General features: G+C 42.0%; 2 protein-coding genes across 5 annotated transcripts in view; both read left to right on the forward strand.

The window, feature by feature from the left end:
* Positions 1 to 6099: 6099 nt before the first annotated feature.
* Positions 6100 to 21872, forward strand: LOC100696529 (neuronal calcium sensor 1). Of its 4 annotated transcripts, XM_005473093.4 has the most exons (11): positions 6104 to 6252; positions 6341 to 6463; positions 6914 to 7034; positions 8063 to 8205; positions 11377 to 11401; positions 16619 to 16757; positions 18525 to 18603; positions 18788 to 18876; positions 18965 to 19042; positions 19625 to 19732; positions 19846 to 21862. In XM_005473093.4, the coding sequence occupies exons 4-10, from the start codon at positions 8142 to 8144 to the stop codon at positions 19721 to 19723; spliced, it is 573 nt and encodes a 190-aa protein (XP_005473150.1). In that variant the 5' UTR covers positions 6104 to 6252; positions 6341 to 6463; positions 6914 to 7034; positions 8063 to 8141; the 3' UTR covers positions 19724 to 19732; positions 19846 to 21862. The 4 variants fall into 4 exon arrangements, with proteins under 4 accessions (XP_025752866.1, XP_025752865.1, XP_003445592.1 ...); XM_025897081.1 differs by lacking the exon at positions 6341 to 6463 and having other exon boundaries at positions 6100 to 6252; positions 21021 to 21872; XM_025897080.1 differs by lacking the exon at positions 6341 to 6463 and having other exon boundaries at positions 6100 to 6252; positions 6914 to 7041.
* A 967-nt stretch (positions 21873 to 22839) lies between these two features.
* hmcn2 (hemicentin 2) overlaps positions 22840 to 27547 on the forward strand; it is a 44783-nt gene continuing 40075 nt past the window's right edge. Inside the window, exons 1-4 of the mRNA XM_025897141.1 lie at positions 22840 to 23302; positions 24851 to 24921; positions 25316 to 25474; positions 26009 to 26131. Coding sequence (XP_025752926.1) covers positions 23044 to 23302; positions 24851 to 24921; positions 25316 to 25474; positions 26009 to 26131 — 612 coding nt within the window. The 5' untranslated portion in view covers positions 22840 to 23043. The remainder of the gene's footprint in view (positions 23303 to 24850; positions 24922 to 25315; positions 25475 to 26008; positions 26132 to 27547) is intronic.

Consider the following 27547-nt stretch of genomic DNA (forward strand, 5'->3'; position numbering starts at 1 on the left):
CTCTGTTCCTCTCCATCCCCTTCCTTCCTCTGGGGGTATAGTTTATCTCTGCAAAGCTAGGATTCAAGCCCCATCTGCCATTAGTCGGCCAGATATCTGCCTGTTGTCAGTCTGAATTAACAGCTGGGTGTCACAAGCATTACACCAGCGTCGCTGCTCCACTAAAACCTCAATGCCATGCTAGATTTGCCGAGCACAACAGACTGTGATGAGCGTCGTCGGATTCTCATGCCTGCTCACTCTGAGGAGGGCATGAATTGTATATTCATGATGTCCTAAATTATATATATCTAGCCATATGGGATACACAAGTGGGCACAGCAGATGAAGCCTCAGGAAAATTTTGTTTGGTTGTAATTACTGAGGAAGGAGGAAGCTGTTTATGGCTTGAAAAATGTTCATAGAAAGTAATCTCTGTTAGATCACTTTTTTTGTCCCCCACTTGTAGTTATCTTATTGCTAGAAACTATATTAAAGTCATGTTAAACTGCATGTCACGCATTACGACATTTTGGAAAGACATTTGGTAAACTGGGGGTTTTTCACTGTGAAGTCCAGCCTCGCAGTGTTTAATTTTGAGATGCATTTAAGTAGAGTGGCTCTGGCTTGTGCATAAAAGGATTGTCGCTCATCTGCTGCTCTTTGTCATTCCATCCATCTGTCACAGAGTCGCAAAGATTCGTGTGTGCAACGACAACAACAACAACAGAAATGTTCACCTGCCTCTTTATGACAGTCCATCACCAAAATTTTATGTTGAGGAAAAGCACTGATGGCAGATCAATATGTTAGTTTTAGTGGCTGATTGAACAGAATCTTCTGGCCCGACTTTTTTCTGCAAGTTATCAGCTGTAACTATAAGCAGAAGTCCTGGCATAAATATAGCACACCTTTCATGTCTCAGTAAAGCTGCATTTCTGTTCAGACTTAAGTACTGGACTATTTATAAAATTGTCACAGTGATGTATCAGATGCTGAATCAAAGTTACCTTCATGCATAAAAGTACCAGCAGAATGGCCCTGTAACATCTGTTTTTCAAACATATTGACGTTCCTCTGAACATTTATGTCCTCAATTTATGCATGGGTGTCTCTCTCTCTCTCTCTCTCTGGAAAATCTGTAAACCTAAGAATATTTCCTCCTGCTGGTGGAGTTTCTCCTCCCTTTTAGTGTTCCATCTGCTAATTAAGACAAATGTTGCGTTGATGCTATACTGTCAGCCCTGATATGATAGCTTTCCAGCATTTGCAAGGCAGTACGGAGGGTGCTGAAACTCGAAATGTGCAGTCATTTTCCTGGCCGTGGCATTTCTTCCAGGAGCCCCCCAGCTGTTTTAGCATATGTCAGCATATCACAGGGATGCCGATGTTGCGCCGGCATTTAATGATGCCACTGTGCTGCTGATGGTGATGCCTTAATGATCGTGGTGTGTGGTTTCTGATAAACGGCTATAATCTGCAAGTGATTATGAACAATCATTTTCAGGGGAGGTGCTTTTGTAATATGTGTTTCAATAATGGCGTGATGTGAAGTGAAGCGGTGTTTGATGAATGCATTATTCTGTTATGTTGTCCTGTTTGGAAGGTAAATGACTACAGGAGCAGAATTTTCATGTCTCACTCTGGTAGTCGAGTTTTCTACGCCAAGACTTTTTTATGACCTAAAATGTGTGGCATCACAGATATGCACAAAAAACAGAATGATCATACAAAACTGACAGCAGCAGCAAAAACACTAGTTTAAAAGTCTGTGATATCACAAAGCAGATACTGTATGTATAAGCATACAGCTGGGTGGTGCAATGGTAATGCAATTGCCTTCCAAACAGATCCAGACAATGCAAACCTTACCTTATTACCTGCTGCAATACCTACTGAAGTTAACTTCAACATAGTGATCTAAAATTAGACAAACATAAGACAGCATTTAGACTGAACTTGATACAAGATGCAGACTTTAGTTTAGTAAACTCAACAAGGCTTCTAAAGTTCTAAATGATCCAGAAAGATCAAAAAAATCTTAGAGCAATTTGCCCCATTTTTGCCATGGCCTCTTTCTCTATTTCTCAGCCTTGTTCTCTCTATTCCTACGGGGCTACTGTAACTGCAGTTGACTGCAATAAGGAACTGCAGGGAAGGATACTGAATACTAAGATGGCCAAGTCAGACAGCCTACATTTTGATCCAACCCTCCCATGAATTAACAGAAAGCTCCTATCGGGCTATAGAATGATGGCGTGGCAGTTGTTAATGAACAAATCCAATAGCTGAACATCTGTTTACACGACGCTCGGGGGAGTTGAATTTTAATAAGCTACGCATGGAGATGTCTGACTGCAAAGTTTGGACTCGAGCATGAGTAAGAGGAATCGGGAGCAAAAATACAAATGAGCCTTCTGGTTACATGACTCGTCCTCGCGTCCTTCAGTATAAAAATCAATAAATGAAAACTGCAGCGCATTAATCTTTTTTCTTCAGACCAATTAAAATTCCTTTCCCCATCTTTTAGCAAGTAATGTATCTGAAATCATTTTCCCTTATTCCCATCTTGTTCTCTTTCCCAGCAGGGCCCTGCAATCTCCAGATCAGTAATTATAGTAGCCTATGTTTGGATACACCTTACCTGAAGTTTGCTGGTATGGTGTCTCAATTTACAATCCCACTCTCAAGCTTTCAGTTTTATTTACTTCTGCCACAGACCTTCTACTGTGGCTTGTTTGTCTTTTGGTTAGATTATGCATGTAATTCAACAGAAGATAGTTTCATGAATTTTGGGAAAAGAAGGAACAATCTTTAAAAAATGGGGTGGATTGTGCAGTTTGTTTTAATAACATAAATGAGTTGCACACACAGACTGTACATAAGAGATGTATGCAACCACTGAGAATTCACCCATTGGTTAGTAAAGTTTCATCCCAAGGGCTGAGGTGATAGATAACATCTTAGCATTTTGAAACCAGTCGTAGTTGGGTGTGGCCAAAAACAGGCCCACTCGTGGGATAAGAAATTACCAATCACAAGGTAGACCTGCCCCAAGGCAAATGCTGCTTTATTGCTGTGTTTTAACAGGGAGCATCATTTCTAGAATGAACATCATGCTGTGTTTAATAAACTAGCCACTGAGACCATAAAACTCATTAGGAAAGTATTCGCTGGGCTCATAGATCAAGCAACTGAAGGTTTGTATTTCCCACAGAGATTACTGAAATCTTTCTTGTTTTGGTAACAAAACGACCCCCCCACCCCCCTTTCACTTTTTACGTGTCATTTTTCAGACCCGGAAACCAAGCCCACTTTTTAAATACAGTCTATGTTGACACCAGCAGCAACTGCACCACCATATAAGCGTGGTTGCAGAGAAGGGATGGGCATTCTTCCAAGACCATCCATCATATTATAACCCCCCCCCAAAAAAGATAACCTTTTCTTTTTTTGTAGCTCAGTGACTAATATTAGAAAATCATGCACATCCCTACCCTCAAGGCTAACAAACTTTACTCCCTAAATAACTGATGAATAATGAGGCTTTTACTCTACCACCTTTATTTGGAAACCTGTGCACAGATGTCTCCCAATCTCTCTCTAGTCAAATTTGTAAATGTCTCTTAATTTTTGTGGACGTGTACAAGACCTGCAAATCTGTCATTAGAGCTTGTGTGTGCACAGTCAGATATGAAGATGTGCAATAAAAAACATCCCAGTCTGTATTCAGCTTCAAAACTGTGCTGCGGAGAAAAGCAGACAAGTCGGGCGAGCCTCTCTGTGGGAGATACATGTGTTGGAGAAAGTTGTCTGCAGTCACGTTTTCCTTTTTTACCTGAAATTTGTATTTTTAGCAAGCCTTATTAAGCATAATTCACTGTAATTTGAACCCAGACTTTCTCTGTGAAGGTCAAAAACTTGACCCTACCTTACGAAGTTAATATAGTACCTTACGAACCCTATTTTCAGTAGTAACAGTATTTTTCTTCGCAGTGACCACAATATTTTTTTTAACCATGGTTGACTCAGACTGTCAACATTTTATGTTACTAAAAATAACTCACTCATAAGTGATATACATGTATTCAGCTATGTATAAGCTTTGATAAACTTCTGATGCCTGAGCCCTCCACACTAGTAGTGTTTTTGGGGAGGACACTGAACTAACTTGCTCCCGATGTCAGACAAGCTCCTTGCATTCCAGCTCCACGGCCGAGTGTGTGTATGTGTGTGTCTGCTTATGTGAAACTCATTACAAAGCCCTGTAGAACCTGGCAAAGGTTAAATAATGTTCTGCAAGTGGCCCTTAACACATTTCACAGTTAAGATATGAAAGGAATAAATAACAATACCGGTCTGCATCAGTACAGTGTGTACTCCACTTCTCACTGGGAAAGGCTCCACTGCAACCTTGAATTGGGTAAGCGAGAGAAGATGCATGGATGGATAAATATAAGAATACTTGGATTCACTGAACATTTATTGGATAGTCTGGGTCCTGATGAGAAAGCAAGTGAAAAGCAGTGAGCACACACATTTGTCTTCTCAAGAACATAACTTAAAACCATATATGTAATAGCATGTATGGTGTTATGTTTAGAGAATGTGTGCACCTGCATACCTATCAAGCAGCAGACTATGGCATCAGTAGCCGCTTCACCAACAGGGGGACCTCAGAATAATCCCTCTCACGTTTCCATGGTGGTCACGCTTTAACTCGTGTTGTCATTATGCTGAAGCCCTCTGGTGAAGTTATTTTAATTTTGACCAAAGGCCTGTGAGTGTTAAAGTTCATACTCAGCAGTGATTCAGCAGCCTTTTGCTGAAAATGTAACGACCCACTTACACACATCATTTATTCACACCCCATTGTTTGAACGGCTTGCTGCCCTAGGGAGGCTTTGAGACTGTAGATGGGCTTTTTAACAAGCTAGCAGATCAGTCTCTCCAAACATGACTTGATGTTTTCGTTTTGTAACCAAGCTTTAAAAAAACTAAACCAAACATATCACGAAACACAAAAACTATTTCAGTGTGTAACTTGGCTACCTGCCGTGTTATCAACCATTAACATTAAGTTTGACAATTCACTGTTAATGGAGGAAAGAGAGAGAACAGAGAGAGCAAAAGAGGCAGGTGATCTTTTTTTGAGTATGGGCTGCTCTGCTGCTGACATTTGAAATGATTGAAAATAGCTTGCATTTAAAATGCCATTGATTTTAGGTGTTTTTTTTTTTTAAATGAGTCATTGAATATGTATGATGTGATCATGAGAAACGCCATTAACAAATGCTAATCATTTCTGTGTTATTTAGTTTGGTGTGAGAATACTGAAAAGTTTAAACAAGTGCAGATATGGAAGTGGATTACTTTGTAGCTATTTTTAAACATAGCAATAAATAAATAAATAAATAAATGAATGAATAAATAAACTTTTCTTTACTTCACACTAAAAAAGTGATCTTTATACAAACCGGTATTATTAACGGTAGTTACTTGGGCCAAACGCTGTAAATCAGATATCATGTAAATTTGGAATTTTACCTCAAACGCAGGACTGCCAATGGCATTGTGGGAATTGTAGTGTTGCTCAACCTTGACTGACCCCGACGAAGGACTAAAAGTTAGATTATTCCGAATCGTTTTAGCCCCTTTACTTAAGGAACTTTGATATTTATGTTAAAAATGTAACTTATTCCTTTTTAATACAACCCTTTGCCACAATTAATTTTTGTCCGTTTGAACAACAAACTCAGATTTCACAAGTTACAAACACTAACTTTGAATCCAGTGCAGTGATTAGGCATTAAAAAAGGGTAAGTGGCTAATTTGAGTGTTATAAAGAAAAACAAGACACCCCGCCACCACTTTCGACCTTTTCTTTCTTTCTTTTTTTGTGTGTAAAACTGGGCAGGCAGACTGACCTGTAAACAACGTTACATATAATGTGAATATGAGTCGAAAAGTTAACCTCTCGCTATGTGCCCGGTGACACGTGTAAAGGCTCTCAAAGCACACAAAGAGTCAGTGTGTGTCCAGTGGTACCGCGACGTCAGTGTCTCTGGCACTGAGCTGAGTTGGTCGGGGCCATGCAGCAGAGGCAGCAACGTCACTCCCTGACGGCGGCATCAGAGCAGCACGGACGGCCATCCGCGCAGCAGCGAGTCGCTCGCTCCGGAACTCGGCGAAGGAAGACGGCGTCGGACAGCGGCTTTCTGCTGTGGGGCAAATTATTTCTTTTCACCGCGACTTTCCGCTTTTGTGGCTAAGGTAACCAGAAGCCGCTTTATATGGGAACGTTTTTTTCTTTATTCATTTAAAGGTGTGTTTTCTGTTTTTTTTTTTCCTTGTCAACTAGCTACACGGAACAGCATGGGTACCAAACGTTTCGAGTACAATGACTAGCTTCCCGCACTGTAGCCATAAACTGAGGGTTGCTATGGTACTGCCAGGCAACATCCCACCTGCTGCTGCCGCGACTGTATGTATTTCTCGCTGCTGTCAATCAAAACACGTTGAAATTAATAAAAACAAAGCGCTTTTCGAGGGTTTTAACCAGGCTATACGTTTGTTGAGATTGTATGTATTTTAGTTGTGCTGTTTTGTCTTAGCCAGCTGTTTGAATCAGTCATTTAACAACGTGACTTCATTTTCTGCTCGTTTAGGCTGTGCTGATTTAACGCAGAATACTTTAATAGCAGCCTCTACAGTTAAATTGACAGCACTCTTCTAGCTGCATATTGTCTGATGCCTGCTGGCTACACTCAGCAGCTTAGGCAGACACTAGAAAGGTCGTCTTGTTTTGAGTGTTTTTCCAGTCAAGTGCCCATGTGTCTGTGGCTCTAGGTGACAGTCCAGTCCATTTCTCATGAAACACAGCACATGCCTGTCATTCCCTTTGTAACTGCTGTCTGTTTGTTTATTTTCATAGTGTCTGTGTAATATCCAGGACCAGAAGGCTTGAGCAAACGCAAAATGGTGATTACCAGCGTGGCATCCCTCGCAAAGACATCGCTGGCCGTGGACGCAGAGTACAGATGTTTGCAGTGAAGGTGCATAGTGCGTACAGTAGTCTTCTAATTCTGTGGCTCAGACAGCTGCTGTGGTTAACCGTCAGTGCATGCCAACGCCCGGCCCACGGTACAAAGAAATTCCATTATCCCCATCTCTGTGACAGAGAGGAAGAAATCACCATGCCGTGTTGTCATGAGGCCAGAAAAGGAGGGAGAATTATGAGTCAGAATGGAGGAGAAAAAAAAAGAAAACTGTCACTCTTCAAATACACATCTAAACTTGGTAGACAGCTCACATGCTTATTTTAAGAGCAGCACCGGATCTCTTTTGTGCTGTTCAGTTGGCATCAGAGCTGTAGAACCGTGAACAGACTTGGCGTCTTTCTGGTATCTTCTTTTTTTTTTTCCCTAGAAATTATTACTGAAGCCTTTTAAAACTGTTTCTTTACACTGTGGTGTCTGTGTAAATTCCAAGGATTAGAGCTAACGTTTTAGAGCGAGCGCAAAGTGCAGCGGGGGGCATCCAAGTCGAGCTCTGTTCATTGTATTTTAGTTTACACACCTCCTTATCTCAGCTGTCAAGAGGGAGGACTCTTTTTCTACAGTAACTTACCCTGAGCAATAGAGATAGTGGTGGGAAAGGAGGGGTGGGAGGAGTGAGAAGAACAGAGAATGACTGTGAGGGAGCGAGCGTGCTTAACCCAGCCACTGAGTGACTCTTGTATCCAAGGACGAAGGTAGCAACGTGTCCAAACGCCACTCTTCGCCCACGGGCTGCTGTGAAGAAATGAGGCGGACACATAGGCGCTCCGCAGCGCTCGTATAGACTCAACAACCTGCTGGGTCCTCTTCACGTGGTCCCCTGGGGTTTGACTCGTCTGTGTGGAGTGCTGATGGCTGAGCAGATCATGACCACAGCTAGAGTGATATACACAGAACGATTAGCGTGAATGGGAGTGTTTTATTTCTTTTTCTGTCAAAGCAAACTCAAATAAAAGTGTCTTTCTCCTATCTCACCCGTGTCTTCGCACCTAAACTGGCCCCACTTCTCTTGCGTGTTTTGGCAGAGGAGCAGACTGGCGAGGACGTAGTAACAGGTGATACGTGCCAGCGTGGATTTGGAGGCGTCGAAGAGAGCTGAAGATCATGGGTAAATCCAACAGCAAGCTCAAGCCAGAGGTGGTAGAGGAGTTGACAAGGAAAACCTACTGTGAGTAACTGAAAGTGTGTTTGTTTTTTGCTTGTTCTTACAAAGAAAAACTTTGCAGAAACTTTTTCTGTGAGCTTGTCATAGCCTGTTGGCCTGAGGTTAAAGAACATACAGCTTGCAATAGGAATACATAATACAGAGTTTATTGCTGCGGTTTGCTAATCTCATTTTCCACCCACTGTGCACCACACAGGCTTAACAGTAAATAACGCTGCCTGCTGGGATGCTTTGGGATGCTATACATTTTTCACCACTGACAGAGCAGATGTCAGTTGCGAACGATCTCCTCATTTGTTTCAAATTTCAGATTTTTGAATGTATCGCAGACATTACTAAGCTAAGGCTGAGTAAAAAGTTGCAACCGGCGTCTTTAAGTTACGCTGAGGACATAGTAGAGTTTGCGGCAGCTGTAATGATAGCTTTTCTTTACAGATGAGCGTGTGGTTTTATGTGTTGCGCTTGTAAACATGCTGTATTTTCTACTTCTAATGTGACAGACATTGATAAATTTAAACATACAAAGGGTAAATCAATTCACGCCGTGCTTGTGCTGCTACACTTATAAATTGCATTCCTGCATCAAGATCGATGGATGGGGTGGGCTCACAGAAAGGGGACTGACCCTCCAATCAAAAACTGTAGCGAAGGTGTGACTTTGTAATTATATCTTCTATCGTTGTTCCCGTTGATGCATTAGGGTGCAAATTGACTGTATTTCTACCATCTTACCAGCCGTTGCTTACCAATGTCTGCTCAGCTATCACTTTGGATCACATTTCTAATTACCACCAGCAATGTCTGCTTGGTATCCACTATATTAACCACTTGTGTGTTATTTTTGGAGCACAGCATTGCTATTATTATTATTATTATTATTATTATTTGAGCACCGTGGTGTGCAGGTGTGGGTGGGAGTTGACATCCCCTGGCTGCTTAATGACAGTGTTATTTGTGTGGTGGGTCTCTCCACAGCAGAACCAAGGAAGGCTGTTGTAGCAGGAAATTGCTGTGGAGGAAGATTAGACTTCATGCTGGGCTGGACTGCTTGCTGCTGTCCCTTTCTCTCTCTCGCTCTCTCCCCCTCTCTGACTGGCTTTCTCATTCTCTCTTAACCTTTCACCCTGTCTCTTTTGCTTTTCCCCCTAACCGCCCTCTTTGAGCAGGGAATGGAATAGTATAATTAGGATCTTATCTGGTTAGCATCGCTGAGAGGGGCTCTGAGCTTTTCTCTCCCAGCGTGATCGTTCTCTTGTTGCTACTGTTGTTGCTTGACTTGAGACTATCGTTTCTGCTTTCCTTCATCCTGTTGCCTCTTTCTCTTGCGCTCCCATGAGAAGCGTAGTCTGCCATTTTAGTCAATGCTTTCCTTTGGTCCTTGACAGATTGGGGACTCAGTAAATTTCCCTGTGCCCCTCTGTTTGTGTTTCTGTTTGTGTGTGTGTCTGGTAAAAGATGCAGGATGTTTTGCACAGAAAATAATTTGTGTTAAAAGGTATACAGCAAGGCAAGGCCAGAATTGAGGCCTATTTATTTAAAGGAATAAATGCTGACATCTGGCTTTATTGTATTTTAGAAAATTTCTTATGAGCACATTTTTGGAATTTTTTTTGTTATTGTCGGTAAAACAACTTCAGAGACAATAGTAGGCTGTGCAACAGCTCTCACTAGTGAGTGATTTTTCTGCTCTTTAGTGGAAAACAGTAGGGAATAGTTGCAAACTCGCTTCTCCCCATAAATGCTTCCCTGAATGACTGTTGTGGCATTACATGGAAGGACCAGCAATCCTATTAAAATGTCTGCAGGATGTAGCATAGGCCCATGTATCAGCATGAAGATTTTTTTTCTTTTTCTTTTTTTGAAGTGAAAAGAGACGATGACACTCATAGCGATGGAGGCACAAGCTGAATGTGTTCTAGCTAGACCCTGCAGGGCCAACGACTGAGTGGGCCCCGCACCCTCCTGCAACTGGCTGATTGCATTATTGCCCATTGCCGCTGACTGAGTTATGTAACACGTTTTTTTATTAAATCGCAGCCATGGTAAATTGCCTCAATTTCTGACTGCAGCAATGGCTTTTGAGGCCAATTTAATGCTAGCTTGGCTTGGCTAAAAGTAGTGAGATTGACCCTGTCATTTATTGACCAGAAAATGGTCACAGGATGAGTTTCTCGGTTAAAATGCTGAGCAGAACAAATTGAGATGGAGATATATGCAGACCTTCTTATCAGTAGTCCCTGTATTGTTTTGCTCTTGATCTGAGGTAGTCGCATTATCACAAACATTGGGTAAATTTCATGTTTTGTGTTTCAGGTGTTTCCTTTCTTTTTTCCCAGATTTGTTGTGAAGATTTTTTTTTAATTTCTCTGTCTCCTGCGAGACTGCTGGATAATGTAATTTTTTATTTTTTATTTTTTGTTTACAGGAGAATGTAGCCTTGCTTACTTAATGCTTTTTACCCTCTCTGTGTTTTACCTGGCTAGTAACCATGGCTATGAGCTGCTCAAGGATAAACATTACAGTAGATGAAATTAGCGATTAAGTTACTGTCGTTTTGTTGTCTTTAAAAGCCTTTTACTTTCCCCCGGGCCAAACAGAAGTGGCGGTAGACAGCATCTATTGTCAGCTTGCTGCAGCAGCAGCAACATGAGTTCAGAGTGCCTCTCAAAAGACCACCTGGTTAAACTAATGCTATTGATTTCCAGCCCTTTTTTTTTCATTAGTAATCCCAGGAGCCAAGAGGCTGAAAATTACTTTGGTTACTTGAGAGAAAGTAAAGAGACAAGGGAAAGGCATGTGGGAATGGTTGATTAGATACTGGCAGATAGTAGTGCTTGTGTGGGCATGATAACACATCCTGCCACATAAACAGTTCTTCTTCTTAAATCAGTGGCTGACCTTCATTCCCTCTGCTTTCCTCGTCTTTTTGTGGCTCTCTAGGGTTTACTCCCACTTGTCTACCGCTATACAGGATATACTAGAATTAATGAATTCTACTTCCAGCAAAACAAAAGCTGTATTCCAATAATTGCATGTTGAAACTTAATGTTTTTTATGTTGTTGTTGCATAAAACATGTTTGAAAGCCCAATACCAATATGGTTGGCTACCAGGCTCCTCTATTGTGTTGCTAAGTTTTGCATCTCGCTAATGTCACTCTTTATTTCTCTTACAGTTACAGAGAAGGAGGTGCAGCAGTGGTAAGTGTGTGCATGCATTTTTAATGAGATTTTTTTTTCCCTTTGTTGATGTGGGGCTAGTCAAATATTAGCATTTAGCAGCGTCTTCAGTGACAAAGCTCGCAGGAGTTAGGCGCTCCTTTCGGGTTTACTCCTTCGCATTAATCTGACAGCATCTGAATGTGCTGGTTTCATGTTTTTATATAAAAGATACTGTGTCATTTTAACACACCACAAATCCAAACTGCAAGCTGTATTAACAGATTGGCAGGCACAAAATTTTGACTCAAAGTGTCTTTTCATGAATTGCGGAGCTCACTGATAGCATGGTTGTCTTTGGAGAATGCCTTTAATTGCAATAATGTGAGAAATAATAGCATCTTGCTGGCCGTGTTTCTAATTTGCAAAAGGCATTTACCTATGATGCGCTCCTTATTTAGACCATCCGCACTCTCTATCTCTCTCAGCCTTTGTGCGAGGGGCAGGGGTACTGACGTGCAGCATACACAAACAGACAAATACACACTCGAGAAAGATATTTACAAATGCGGTCACACTCAATTAGAGTCGATGTTGAGAGCTGTCGTCGTCATGAGTGAAACAATTCTTTGGCACGTAAAGTGAAAGGTGTGCATCACGATCAGGTAAACACAGTGACTTTGACAGATTGACGAGGTCGGCATCGTTGCATGTCCCAGGTCTCAAAAGGGTCAGGAAGTCTTACCTTGACCCAGCTGGAAAACCCCCTTTTCGATGTATCCCTTCTCAGGATTCGTTTTCTTGAGTCAGCAAACAGTATTGCTGGATTTGGTTTGAAAGTCGATTTGGAGCCATCTCCCTCACACTTCCCTGAAGACAGATGAGTTCTGAAAATAGATTGACTTTGAAGCCTAACTGAGACAGAATGACTTTGAAGGCTGATAATACTGATACAAACATTTCCATGATGCATTCCTCCACAACCTTTTTGCTCTGTTTGCAAAAGGGATGTCTGATAACAGAGGAATGGCAGGGGTGCAAGGTTGTTTCACTTTCAGGCGGTCATGACTACTTGGCCACAAAACCTACACAAGGTTGCTCATTAGTAATCCTTCCTGTCAGATTCTGTCCCTATTAGTCACTGTGACCTGAGCCAAGATGGGCTCATAGAGGTCTAGCCTTTGTCTGATCCCAGTCTGTGTTAACAGCGTTAAAACATGCACCTCAATGTGTCAAAACGAAGCAAATTCATAAAACAAAGACACTTTAAGCCAGGATATCGAATAAAAGTGGGCCCAGAGCAATCTGCTTTTATTGTTAAGGTGTGAATTTATGGATGTTTTTGTGAAGGGACAATTTGACAGCCGCTGGCAGATGGATAAGAAACAATGCTTTCTTCATTAGCGGAGATGATTCAAGCGTGAGCACAGTCATCTCTTTTGTTTGCCGCATGGTGCTATTGGGCTATTATTTCTTTGAAAATCCGAATCAAAGTAGACCGTAAATCAGAAGAAAGAGCTTCGTAATGAAGTGACGACTCTTCCATGTTCACATTTTAGTTCTCCTCCTTTTTGCGTTTGCATTTCATGACCTAATTCCACATGCATGAAAAGAGCTTTGCCTTTAGAGCTAGTTGCTCTTCATGTTTCCTGTTGGGGAGTTTTTTCGCAGGGGGAAAGGGAGCCACAGCACACAGCAGTAGTACAGCGGCATTAGATATCACTGGACATTGGCAGGTCCAGAGCCTTCGAGCTGGCCTGTCTCTAGGGCTGCCTGAGTGCACTGGGGCGGAAACCCTCCCCTCCCCAAACCTCCACCCCGCCGGCTGTGCAGCCAGCTAGCTCGCCATCGCTCTCGCTGTCTTTCACAGGAAAGTTTGCACGAGCCCTCACTTGAAGATCAGTAGCAATCAACACGGCTGAGTGTGAGGGATGAGAGGGAATTTTACCAGGGGGAATGCCAGATGGCGTGTAATTAGAGCACAAGCACAGACACAGAAGAATTAGCAAGGTTAGATAAATGCCTGTGTTGTGCATTAAATTTATTCTCCTTTCTAATTCTCCTCTAAGGGAACATCATTAGTATGCCCGCGGCCTACCTGAAATCAATAACTAAATGCCATAGCTCAGTGATGTTCCCTGCCAGCTAGGCAGGAGCAAAAGAAACATCCTGCACAGTACCAAGCCACCGTGGTAGATGCCAAAGAACGCAACCAGTGCCAGAAAATAAATATCTTATCTTCATCCCAGCACCCGAGAGTGGTCTGATCCACAATGTCACGTCCCCACAAGTACAGCGCGTAGTTGCACTATTACACCGCTTCAAGTACAGGCTGAACGTGTGTGTGTCTTAGCACTAATGTCACCAAGTAGGATCTCTTGTACATGACGTGTTCTTGGCAAATGAAAGTGATTCATATTATGAGCAGCTGACACTGCAAACATGTTTACACATTGGTGCGGTGCTTACTGTATCCACTGTATCTACAGTTTATGAGTGTACGGTGCATTTGTAAATGAGCTGTTGTATAGTTGATGTTTCCCAAAGTTTGGGATGCTGTGCAAAACGTCAGTAAAGGTGCACTTCACTGTTTAAAGCCTGCTTTTTATGGAAATTGTGCAAAGGCAGCGTTTCAAGTTGTTTTATGATGATTTTTCTTTTAATTTGATGCTAGCAAAATGTTTAACAAAAAAAGGTGCAGGCTTAGTAGTCTGACTTATTCTTGCCGTTGTTATGTTAATGTTACAGTTAAGTGGCTGTCTGGTTGATGCACAACTGATTGCACTTGAATTAAATAGTTAATTATTTAAATATTCAGCCATTAAAACTGAAACACTGTGGAGCTGTAATAATAATCATAAGATGAAATGCAGTACTGCATCATTAGAGCTCTTTTATTTTATCATGTGTAAGAAATTATTTTTTAATTGTTGGCCTGTTGCCATTAACTGCTTAAAGGTCAGTGGATTAGTTTTGCATGCAGGTATATTTACAGGTCTGAGGAAATACTACTATAGACACTGTAGTCAGGTGTTCTCACATTTTGAAACCTTGAAAATGTTGTAGATGTGCTAAATTACTGGAAGATGCTTTTCTAAGATGGTAATTCCTTATGATTTGCAAAAAGGGGGGAAAAAATCCTTATTTACGCAACACTGAGGTACTCAAGTGATTTTAGCATTGCATTAAAAAAATATTGAGTCATCTGAAAGAGGAAAAAATTTAAAAAGTGTTCAAAATTAAAGCAGCCGAGTCCGACCTATCCTTTTATCCATTTCCCAACAGAAAATCACCTTCCATTAGACTGCACTTGCGTCTTAAATGCTTTCTCCTCTTAAATGCCATACCTCCTGCTTGCAACACAGGCTTTTTGTTAAATTTTAAGGCTCGAGCTAAAGTCGAGAAAACCCAAACTACATCATCAGTCACTCAGTTCTTTTTTCTATAAAGTTCCTTTTAAACCACAGAAAATGTTCTTTCATAGACCGAGAAATGCTCCTGATGGAGGAACTGAACCTTTGTGTGTAAAATTGATGGGTTGCCCTTCTAAAAGCCTTCTTTTTGCCGTGCATAATGGCTCAAAACGCAGAGCAACAAAGTGTCTGGACGACATAATTTTTGCTTATCTTCGAATTCATCTCAGTGAATTCATTTATCCTCTGGACAGAGAAGGATATAAAACAGCCTTTCTGCCACGATTCTCCACACATTTCCAAACTGTGATTTTTGCCATGCAGTGTCTTGTTACTTATTAGAAAACAGATGCCAGCGCATCTTTAAGCGCATGCATCAATATGAGAGTGCTAATTTATTTTTGCTTGTTTGCGATGAGCTAAAATTTGCTGATATTTGACCCTCCTGATCTGGCATTATTAAAAAAAAAAGAGCAAACTAGATATGATATTGACAGAATAAAAATATTTATTTTAGATGTGATTTAATGAATTCATATTTTCTCTCACTGTGGGTGTACCTATGATACAGTCTTCAGTGCCTGAAAGCAGTAAACGGAGAATTTGAATGCAAATGTACTACCGTATATAGTTTTTGTACTTGTAATGCTCTGTGCTTGAACATGTGCACTGTATGTACAGTATGATAGTGCACATTACATTGTCTTCAGTCTTTTCTTTGATATTCCCCCGTCAAGCATTAAAAATGACAAAAGAATTCAGGTGAAATAGGTCGGCTGTGGATTACGATATGCATTGCGCGTTCGGTTCTTTGAATACCAATTAGGTTATAGCCTGCATAGTTAAGCTAGGCTTTCTTTTTTTTTTCCCTGCATATATCTCCAGATAATTCATATATGAGAATTTCGTGGTTCCGCTCTCTTCTCGCTGAACTTTTTCCCAGCTGCTCCTCAAAGCTCCTTGCCTATTTCTTTGACTGTAAGGAGCTGGCTTCATTATCTCCCGGGCAGATTAAAAGTAAAAGAGTTTAAGAGGAGTGAGGAGTCAGAGTGTGAGTGGAAAAGATCGGCCCTGGCCTTCATTCTTCATCAGAACGCGCTTTCTCTGGCCTTAATTATAGCCCAGTCTTATTACGAACAGCCAGAGCTGAAGCAGAGACGAACACGCAGTGCTCCCTTGTGTGAACTTGCGTCATTTTTGCCGTTGATTAAGAGGAAAAGCTTTTTGCAATGCTTTTTATAACTAGAGTGTTATTATTTCCCTGTCATGTCCTCCTCCTCCTACTATTCATCTAAGATTTATTTTTGTAAAGACTAAATCTCGCTTACTTGCTCCCTAACCTGTTCCTGTGTAGTTAGACTCTGTGGATGCAGACTTCCCTTATGAAGACATACAAGAAAACTGCCTACCTTTGAGTGATTGCGCTTGAAATTGCTTATGAAATGCTTCTATATTTAGGCTAATAGAGATGTTAAGTCGCTCTCCAGATATGGTATTTCCAGAGGGCAAGAGGAAGCTCTCAGACTTATCTATCAGCCACGCATATTATCAAAAGAGGAGCAGAGAGTAATTTGATTAGAGTTAACCACCCTGGGCTTGCTATTGGATTAAGGCGATCGTCTTATCTGTGAATGAGACAAATAGCTTTGCACTTTACCTTTTTGATCTAGCGCACTCTTTCAGACTGAATCAGTAATGCCTATGGTAAGAGTGAGGAGGTGACTTCAGTCTACTGCTGCTGTCCGTTCTAGTCTTGATTATGAATTCCCGTTTCATATGGTTGCATTGCATAAGACTGTATTACTTTTTAAAATCATCTCACAGTGCGCTCTGTTTTTCTTTTTAGGTACAAAGGTTTCATCAAAGATTGCCCGAGTGGGCAGTTGGATGCTGTGGGTTTTCAGAAGATATACAAGCAGTTTTTCCCTTTTGGAGATCCCACAAAGTTTGCCTCCTTTGTCTTCAATGTGTTTGATGAAAATAAGGTTTGTAAATAAATTCATGTGTTTTATTAGCCTTTTAGGGAGCGTAGGGAAATATTAAAATACCCTTGCTAGTTTCAGAGTAATATGATCATTTGGGGCTGGCATTGCCGTTAGATTAAAGGAGTCTGAGGAGAGAGCTAATCTGGAGGTTTTTGTTCAGATCATGTCAGTTTGTGAGAACAGCATCTCTTTCTTTGTGAACATCTGGGGACTACTGAGCAGAATAAAAGAGAAGCGTTGTAATCTTTTTTGTTTTAATTATTATTCCAGTGCCATCATTGTTGTATTTCCCCCCCCCTTAGAGCTGTAGTCTCTCACATCTGTATACACACAGTTTTTGAATGAGAGCTGTTTGTTTTGGGCATTGCCATAAGGCAAAAATGTAATTAAATTATTCCCTCATAGGGACGTGTACATTACATACAACTGAAGAGTCTAGCAGTGCCAGTGCAGATATTCTGCAGATATGCTCCCATTGTGTATTTCTGGCAACATTAGTAAAAAAAGAAATTTGATATATTTTACACTTAGTTAAAGATATTATTAACAAAACACTAGGTACCCCTTCTTTTTGCTGAAAAGGAGCACTATGCAACGAGCTGCAGAGGAGTCCTTGTGTCTATAATAACCTATAATTGTAACCCAGAGAATGTGCTGTTCTCTTTATGGGGTGAGGGTTGGAGGATATATTGGCAAAGCCAACAAGATAGATACATTTGTCTGAAGTAATCCATCTCACTGTAGCTGTACATGATCATTGTGATTGTGTTTGGGGACACAGACTGTAGAAGAGCAGCTCGCAGGAAGCTGCTGAGCCCCCCGGAGGTGTATTGACTTGAGTTAAGAGGCTTTGTGTCAGGAAGATCACACAATCGCCTTCATCTGATGTTTATCTGTGACCTTCATTAGCATTACGCACCCCGTAGTTAGAGAATGCATTGATCCTAGCAGTTTTTGGGACCTGTGTGATCTGCAATACATGACTTTAGCATTTTCTGTCTAGTCAGCTGTCTGGTAAAGATGGTATTAGCTGACCCTGAGGGGCACGAAAACACCAGGCTTTTTTTCCCCGCTTAAAGAATACTGTGGCTAAACTCGCAGTGGGCAGCTGACTTAGCAGAACGTAGGAAGACGACAGACTCTTTCAGCTGCTTGAGACAGGAAGTCGTAACTTGATGGATTGGTTTGAGTTAATGGCATCTGAGAAACTTTGAGTTGTGTTTTTATGATTTAGAATCAAGTCAGCAGATCTCTCTTTGGTGCACAAAGAGTGGCCACAGATTTAAAAGTGTAATTGGTCTTTCTTTTTATTTTTTGAGCTCAGCGAATCACATTTTAACAACACTTAGAGAAAACTAAATTTCAGAGTGGAACAGTTCCTACCCCGTTGGACAGAATGATCACTCAAGTCCATTCATGATGTGAAATGACTGGAAAATGCGAGGCGTCTTTGCTCCCCGTATGTTGTGGTTGTATGTTTGCGTGCTGTAATTTTTAGACTTTGAGCCAGTAGCATTCTTCTTACTAATGACCAGAGGTGACATATTTCTACCTCAGGAGAGAGCCAGGTGCGAGGCAAAAAATAGCATCTGACTTGGAGCAAACGTCTGGCCCCATTTTCAGAAGAATCCAGCAAGGACATCATGAAAAGAACAGGACAGAGTTTGTGAAAGTACAGCCACTGCAAGTGTGAAGTGAGAGCCTCGTCTTGTCTCTGGGCCATTTCCCATCACTCTCTTTCTCTCCCCTCTCTCGGTCGCTCTGCAGGATGGACGCATCGAGTTCTCCGAGTTCATCCAGGCCTTGTCAGTGACTTCCCGGGGGACTCTAGATGAAAAGCTGCGATGTAAGAAGATGGAATCTCCTCTCTACTTGTTAACATTTAAATGACAGGAGCACAGACTTCTAGAGAGAAAAACGGCAAATAAAACCTGGACTTACTTTTTAAACCTGTGACAAAGTGTGACAATATTTATCCTCCTCTTCACCCACATGAAGCCCACATATTTTAACTTCTTGTCTTTGTACAGGGGCTTTTAAATTATATGATCTCGACAATGATGGCTACATAACCCGAGACGAGATGTTGAACATTGTAGATGCCATATATCAGATGGTGGTAAGTTTTCCCGAACATTAGAGATCTAATCCTGACTTGTTCAAATGCAAACACCATATGAAGCATTGTGATGTTGCTGATGTTGTAGGGGAACACTGTGGAGTTGCCAGAGGAAGAAAACACACCAGAGAAACGTGTGGACCGTATTTTTGCAATGATGGATAAGGTCAGTGTTTGAGTACTAGCGATGTAAATAGTGATAGAGCAATATCTGATATTCATTGAGACTGACATTGATATAGTCATGAGTTTAACTTTAATAGGGCCTTCGTCTACCTTTGTTGCCACCCTCGGGGCTTTGATATGCACGCTGTTAAGTTTAGAGCTGTTAGGTGTATTCATCACAGTGTCACTAACACCGCCTGCAGTCTATAAACATATATATGTATATATATATATTCTCCTCCACCTCTAGCCCTCAGTGCTAGTGCCCGCTCTGTCAGCTCCAAGAATCTACTCAGCTTTAGTGAAAGATGAGATGCAGCCTGCATGGGCGTGCTTGTCAGCTCACTACTGCCAAGATCAGCCCATAGGAGTAACTGTGCAGCACAGCAGCACTTAGTGATTTGTATTAGCTGAGAGTGGCGACTGTCCAAGTGCAGTGAACCAAACATCAGTCCCAACAGCATAGAATAGGGGCAACATGACATGGCCTGAGATGCTTTTTTGCCCCCTGCTGGAAGGTGTGTGTAAAAGCATCACAGGGCTTCAGCTTGATGTATTTTTTTGTTTTTGTGTCGTGTTGCAGAATGCAGACGGGAAGCTGACTCTGCAGGAGTTTCAGGAAGGATCAAAGGCAGATCCCTCTATTGTTCAGGCATTGTCACTCTATGATGGACTTGTGTAGGAATGTAAGGTGAGTGGGGTATTAATCAGCTGCTACCTGCATACCTACCCGCATGGGTGATTTTTCAATCCCCGGTCATGCTTTAGCCTCACAGTAATGCTGTGTAATTCCTATTTCTTCAGAGCAAAGAATACAGAAAGGAACTTCAGTCTGCGGGTTGAAACCAAAGTGAAGAAGCCACTTTCTGCTCTTGAATTTGTTCCTATGAATTATTCATCTGGCTCATTTGTTTACTGGCAATCAAATATTCTTGCAGCGCTGAACGAAGAGCGAGACGGGGCCTCCTCTCACTGGCTAATGTAATGCACTGGCCGCTGCCAATTGTTGCTGACATCCTGCTCAGCGTTTTGTCAACTGTGAAGTGAGCTTGTGAAGACTTTTTTTTTTTTTTTTTTAGTAACACAGCAGCTCTGTTAGTGATTACCCAGCATGCTCTGAACACAACCTGGTATCATAGCACAACTGCTCCATTCACATCCCTCTTACACCTCAGATGGATCCCACTCAGCTTCCCCCCACTGCCCGTTACACACCAGTGCAGCACCATCACACCAGTAATGGGAGGAAGCCACATTTTAAGTCGATCACCCAGAAGCGGATTGCAAACTTTTCTACTCCCAAGTATCTGCCCGTCTGCGTTTCCAATAGCGGACTGTGAACAAATATATCGTCTGATGTTATAGCGAATCCAAACCTGTCGGCAAAACCCTCCGTCATTTGTGCGTGCTTCTGCAGCTACGCGGTACTGCGTCACACCCTTGAGTAATTGTGGACTTTGGAGTATTATGTAGTCCAAGGAACTAAATTCCTGTGGAAATGTTCATGTGCATCTTGTTCACACGCTGTAAAGCGGCAGATGCAAAGTGAACGGCTCACTCAGAGGAACTGTGCTGCTGCTGCTTCATCACCACACAGAGAGACTCTAAACCACAGGAGAATCTGTCGGGGGGGAAGAAAGTGTTACTTTTGTGATAATGTGAACACTAACTTAAAGATACAAAGCAGTATAGTGTGTATTATATAATGTAAATATAATGGTAATTTATTTTCTGCTTTTTTTTTTTGCTGCATTTATGGGAATTTCCTCATAAATATGGAATGAAGTTTTATTTTTAAATCAAAGGTTGTTGAAATGTATTGCACTGTATTTTTCATTATTGTTGCCCGATTCTCATTTTTGTCACGCCCCGAGGTTTCCTTTTCTCGAGAGAGCAGGGTTTTTGTTTTGTTTTTTCATGTGAGGAGGAATTTTGAAGTAGCACAGAGTTTTCTATGGATTATTTTGCTGTGTTTGCAGCTCGTGCATCCCATCGTGGTTCAGTTTCCCTGCTGTTGTTCGCGCTGCTGCAGAGATACCCCCGCCTCTCGAATGGCCCGGCCAAGCAGCCCAGCCCGGTTCTTACGGCAGCCGAATTGAAGCTCAGTATTTCTTTGAAGAGCACCCTCAGCAACACAAAGCCGTGGTCACTGAGAGGCACAAACAGACATCATTTCTGACTGTGAAGCTTTTGTGAGCTCTGTGGTCGCAGTTGTCTGCTTGGTATTTGTTCTGTGTGAGACCTGCGCATGTATTGATGCCTTTTTTTTTCTCCATTGGATTGTTTTATTTTGAGCATTAAGATGTTTTTCAGCTTCACTGATTTTTATGCCTTATGCAAATGATAATTTACTTAATTCTAAATGTCATTTTTCTGTTGATTAACAGTATAAGAGCACAGAATAAAATGCATTTAAGTGGCTATCTTTTCTATTACTGTATCCTTAGTTTGTAATGGATAGAAAACTTTCATTTTTTAATATATGTATATATATATTTAACAGCTTTTAATAACTTTAAGGGGCTGCTTTGTAGAATGACTGTTGCTCATGTGTTTATTTGTAATATTTTAAACTTTACAAATCTTAATCAACTCTCAAGAAGTAACCCAAGTTTGCACAGACCCTGATGCTTTGTGATTAAAATGTAATTTATTATCAGTCCAGTTCTGCACTGCTGTACCACTGTTAAGGGAAGGTGTCATGTCAAGCTTTAGTGCCTGTAATGCTCTATAACACAGAATCTAACATGCCAGCTTGCTCTGTGGTATAAGCCTGCACTGTGTAGTTATGTGATGAACAATGAAGTGCATAAAACTCTGATGTCTTGGCATTGATGGGTTTAATGGGTGGGGCTCGTGTCTTTTAAAGTTGCTGGGCTCTCCGGGCCTGCTCAGACCCGCTTTCTTTCTTTCTTTTCTAGTCTTTTATTCCCCCCCCCTTTTCATGAAGGACAGATGCAGGTGTATTCAAGAGGAGGAAGGGTCTGGGGCCTTGACCTGAAACTGTTTCTTTCTGTTGGGTATATGTTTGATTCGTTTTTTTTAAATTCAGCCTAAGTTTCAAATGTAGCATGTGTAACTTAAGTGCAGTAAAACACGAGTGTGTTTTCATGTGAACAATCACTTTCTTGTCTTAAAAGAGATGTTCTGGTTTTAGGCAGCTTACTTTGGAAGAAGGAGCTGACATATTTGCATTTGTAAGATCAGGAGGTGGGTGGTGGCTTCCTCTGTGAGGTCTGATCACATTAAACAAGATATATCATAGCTGGGCACGAAGTCTACGAGGATAACACTTTTAATGATCAATAACATTTCAGCCACATCAGCAAAAAAGAAAAGAAGCACAGTGACATTGCTCTTCATTCATATGTCAAGGAGATATTTGTCAGGGTGGGCTATGTATAAAATTAGGTTGGTGTCAGCTGAATATAAACTATGGCTATTTATAAAAACGAGGCTGTTACTGAGACAATGTTCTCGACACGTCCAAAATAAAGACGCCAGGCCCCGCTGGTAACACGGGGAAAGCTGTTAAAAAGTGCGTCTCCAGGGGCCCACCGCGATTGAAGAGAAAAATAAACTGACGGGAAATGTTGAATAGGGTTAAAGAAACCTGGAAGTCACAGTGGGGTCGAGTTACACACACACTCTTTCACACAAACACACGAAGGAAAGGAGAAAAAAACAGGTTGGGTCCCGGGAACTTTTTAATACCCATCTCCGCCCCCGTTTGAAGCGTCAGAGCACCAGCTCTCCTGGGGCTCTCCAACGCAGAGCCAGTCCACATGCTCCTCCAAACTTTACGCACGGATGTACTCCCGTGGAAGTATTCAGCACTGGATTTTGAAGTGTTTCAGCTGAGCCGCGTTGTTCTAAATCTACTAGAAGCAGTGCCAGAGTCATTTGGGCGGCTTCGAAATCAAAACTTTTTAAAACTTTGTGATACTTTTTTAAATATATGACTTGCCTTATTCCAAAAGACAGATGCAGTAAATTTGGAAAATGGCCGGTGCCTTATTAAAGTGCTTAGTCTTGGCGCTCTCAGTGAGCGCGCACAGACTTTTGGCAGACCCCCGCGTTGAGACGGGTGATGAATCCGATGACAGCGCCTCTACCCTGGCCTTTGTGTTCGATGTTACCGGCTCCATGTACGACGATCTGAAACAGGTGATAGAGGGCGCCTCACGGATCCTGGAGAAGACGCTCAGCCGGAGGACCAGACCCATTAAAAACTTTGTCCTGGTCCCCTTCCACGACCCAGGTACTTTTTCACCTATAACACAAGTTTGTTCTTTAACTAAAGAGCCATAACTTAAGAAACTTTTTTTCGTGAAAGTGGAAGTATGGAATGCGTACGTGTTCGTTGATTCATGAATATGATTATAATTTATTGGAGCATCTGACTTCAAAAGAAAATATTTTCTTGCATTACTACAAAGAGAGCGTGGTATTTTTATAGTTTCCGCGCCTTGCACTGATTTGCTATTTATATCTGCCATTTACACACTTTTACTTGCAACGCATCTCAGAACGTGTGCTGCTGCATAGCGGCTTCAGTGGAAGCCCACTTGTAGAGAGAAGTGAAACTGATGCAAGACGTCAAGCAGGGGGAGATATGTGAGCTCACAGTGGGTCTTGGGGACAGGTAAGGCTCTTCATCCCACCCCCCAGCATCTCCCTTTCTATACGGGAAAGCTGCAGCTTGAAAATAAGAGTGCTCCAATGGGGGGAGGGTGTTTGTGCGCTGATGGGAAGCATATGCTGTCTGCTTGTGTGTAATTACCCCAATCGCCACCCCACACTCACCCCACCCCACTCCTGTCTCTCCTCCCTCTTCTGCCTCGCAGCCCCCCCACTGGCCAGCCGGGGGGGAGTTGTGAGGGTTGCCTACCCTAACGCCACACATTTTGTCTGTGTTTAATGCGCCTCTGCCCTTTGGGACCATGTAAACTTCCAAGATCCCAGAGAAGCCCTCTGTGGCTGACGAAGAGGCGTGACAGTGCCGTCGGTGTTTCCTCTCAGGCACCCGTGAGAGGTCGACAAGCACTTGAAAGCAGCTGGAGAAAACGCCGAGAATGAATTAGAAATGTCATGGCCCTGACACATGTCTGCAAACTCTGTATCATTAGTCTCACAAAGATACTTCAAAATTATATTTGACAGTTGGAATAAGGAGCAATGACACACCAAAATCATGAGGTATACAAGACTGGATGAGGGTCTTTTTCTGTAATAACTGTGATGAAGTGCTCGTGTTTATGGAGGGCAGCAACACAATGCATTCCCTCTGCACTGGTTAATGTTTACTGTTCTGTAGTTTGGCCCCAGAAGACATCCAAATAAGTGTCAGGCCCTGACAGGCTTTTATCCATCATGTTTAGGTCTGGAAAATGATTATTCCGTCATCGTGCAAACTGTCGCCAGATTTTTAGTGATTTGTGTAAAACAAAATGTTACGCTGTAATTTTGTCAGCACGGCCTCTCTTGTGCCCTGTGATGTGTGATTGATATTCATGTGGTGCACAAAGGCTGTGGGGCATCATTCTGGCCTTGATAAAATGTGCTTTGGCTTAATAGGGTTTTTGATGCTGTATGCTTTTCCGCTGCTCATAAGGGCAAAGCTGCTAAGAGGAAACAAACAAACGCTCTCCCTTCTAAAAATTCCAGACCATAGGCGTTTTGTGGTTGCGATGATTATCCTGTTCTGTATAGGCATACACTCGTCAGAAATCAGAACAGAACCGGCTGACTGGGTTTGATTTTCTTCACAGAAAGGGATTTTTTTTTATGTATATTTTTAATCTGACAGATATCGGCCCCGTGTCCATCACCACCGACCCAAAGAAGTTCCAGCAGGATCTGCAAGAGCTGTTTGTCCAGGTTCGGACACAGATTGCATGAATTAATCATTCTGTACGAATGAACACTTTAGATTATGGTGAACAGTATGTGGATTGCCAGCCCCTAAAACTGTAATTATGATAAGTAGCACATCTGTAGAAGGTTAAGAACCCCAGATTGTACTGAATTGAACAGTTATTCAAATGTTTACTCATATAAAGCACATCGTTTATGGGACTGGTTCTTTCTTCTTTCAAAAGTAAATTATTGCTGCTTTCATGGGTAGTGATTTAAATGTATTTAAGCAACATTTGATGTGTCTCTCCCCAAAATGGATGTGTTCAACAACACGATATCTGAATGAACATTTAAAAAATATAAATATATGATTTTTTTTCTGGGGTTTTTAAGCAAATATGATTCTATCACACAGGGTGGAGGCGACTGCCCTGAAATGAGTATCGGAGCCATAAAGAAAGCATTGGAGGTTTCCCTGCCTGGATCCTTTATCTATGTGTTTACTGATGCCAGGGCCAAAGACTACCGCCTGAAGAGAGATGTTCTGCAACTGGTGCAACTCCGTCAATCACAGGTACAAGGCAGGAAATTTAAACAAGCCTCTCATACATCAGGACAAAACTGACACATACTAAATCATTCCAATGTGTGCTCTTTATTTAATGTCAAACATCCAATAGATGCAGGCTCCTCTTTGATCAAATCTATGGTATGCAAACTGATTAAAAGAAAATAACAACATGCCCACAAGCATCTCATTTGTATTCACTGGTGCTGAATACTCCCATAATGATCAAGATGCCATTTAACTGATGTTATCTGGAACACTGTTGAGCCTACAAGCACGAGCCCCAGCCCACACTGTCTTTAGAGTCTCCGCATTTATTGCACGCTGTCACAAAAGGGATACAACAGCAATGCTGTAAAAAAAACCCATCTGCATTCCAAAGAAGTTCCCGGGATCAGCTGAGTGCAGGAAAGTTGCTCCGTCTCAGCCCCTACATGATGCATGACAGTGAGCATTTGGAGCAAAGTGAAAGCGACTCAGCAGAAAGCAAACACTCAACAAATGTAATCCTCTTAACTCCTCTGTCCTCTTCGTTCCCAGGTAGTATTTGTGTTGACCGGGGACTGTGGAGACCGCTCTCAGCCTGGTTACAGGGCGTACGAGGAGATCGCCGCCACCTCCTCTGGGCAAATCTTTCACTTGGATAAGCAGCAGGTCAACGAGGTGAGAGCAAGACAGAGTAAACGTGCGCTCTGACGACTGGCCACCGAACCCCCATTAAGCCCTCACACATAATGAATTAGCCCCTAAATTGGAACTCTCTAGTGTATTTGAATATGAAAGGGGTGATATTTTCTAATAACAGAGGAGAGCAGGAGCAGAACAACATCAACTCCCATCTGACCCACCGATAATAGATGATAATGAGGAATTCATTTAGCGTAATCAAATGATTCCAGTGCTGATATTAAACTTCCTGGTCATACGATACGGGCTGGTGGTTCCTTTATATCGGAAGCAGCATGTAACAGGAGCCGAGTCTCAGAAGCCAAAGACAGCGGGGCTCACTTCCCAAGCAGACGTAAAAGAAGCCAGAGTTTCCTCTGGAAGAGACACTGGTATCCTACATGTCAACACAGGAGATGGCTGGGCAGCGCTGAGCTGGAGCCAACAGCTCTGCACACTGGTGGCCCACTGAACCTCTGAACTCAGATGTGTTTGTGTGGGTCTTTGTGTGTGTGGGGGGGTCTGTTTCCTGTCAAGTCATGCTTGCATATAGCTAGACATACAATGCCTGTGTGTGTGTGTGTGTGTGTGTGTGTGTGTGTGTGTCAGCTCGTTTCATTATCACTCCATAATCCTACCAGCTGTTTAAGGAGTGCTTAAAAGTCATTTTAGTGTTGTCGTATTAAGGGAACAGGGGACCAAATGCAGTCTAGACCTTATACCTCAACACCAGATGGCTTTGTGCTAATGTAGCCCTATTATTTTGAACATAGTCTTTGTGTACATTGTCATATAAACATGCTTTTTTTTTCCTTCTTGGATTTATGGTGAGTGTCTGTCAGTTGCTTCTCTTTTTTTAACCTGTATGATTTTTTTTTTAGCTCCTGGGTGGCATGCTTTTACCAAATTAATGCAAATCCTTTAATCCCTTAAAAATCCTCAGAAGTAGTACAAATCTAACCAAAATATTCGCCATTAATAGCAGTTTAATAATGTGCAGCCAAATGAAATATACAATGTCTTTTTGTGGTCTCCAGGGGGGCCAGCGGAGAGAAAACAGACTGCTTATTTTACTCTCTAATCCCCGGATGTGATCTTTCATGGTTTCCCTTCTTCCAACACAGCTGCCCAGTGGAATTGGCTCCAGGTCCTCGCACAACAACTTATTGTCAGCTCTGTGTAACGCGCTCTTTACGCGCTTTAAATTTTGATTGGTTATGATCAGTGAGTGAAAATGGCAACACGGAGCACAGGCAATGAGAACCGCTGTCTTTAAAGTGTTGAACATTTAAAAATATCTGCGTTCTTCCAGTTGATGGTGCCCTAAAGTGCTGAAGAACAATGAGGAATGTGATGTTTTACCTTCCAGATACTGGGTGATGTGATGTGATGCACACATGGATAACTCGAGCA

This window comes from Oreochromis niloticus, linkage group LG12 (assembly GCF_001858045.2).
Source record: "Oreochromis niloticus isolate F11D_XX linkage group LG12, O_niloticus_UMD_NMBU, whole genome shotgun sequence".
Taxonomy (NCBI): Eukaryota; Metazoa; Chordata; class Actinopteri; order Cichliformes; family Cichlidae; genus Oreochromis; species Oreochromis niloticus.

Coding starts and splice junctions, on each gene's coding strand:
- LOC100696529 (XM_025897081.1), top strand. CDS start 8,142: ATGGGTAAATCCAACAGCAAGCTCAAGCCAGAGGTGGTAGAGGAGTTG. Junction 18,877..18,964: donor ATGCCATATATCAGATGGTG/GTAAGTTTTCCC, acceptor CTGATGTTGTAG/GGGAACACTGTGGAGTTGCC. Junction 19,043..19,624: donor TTTTTGCAATGATGGATAAG/GTCAGTGTTTGA, acceptor GTCGTGTTGCAG/AATGCAGACGGGAAGCTGAC.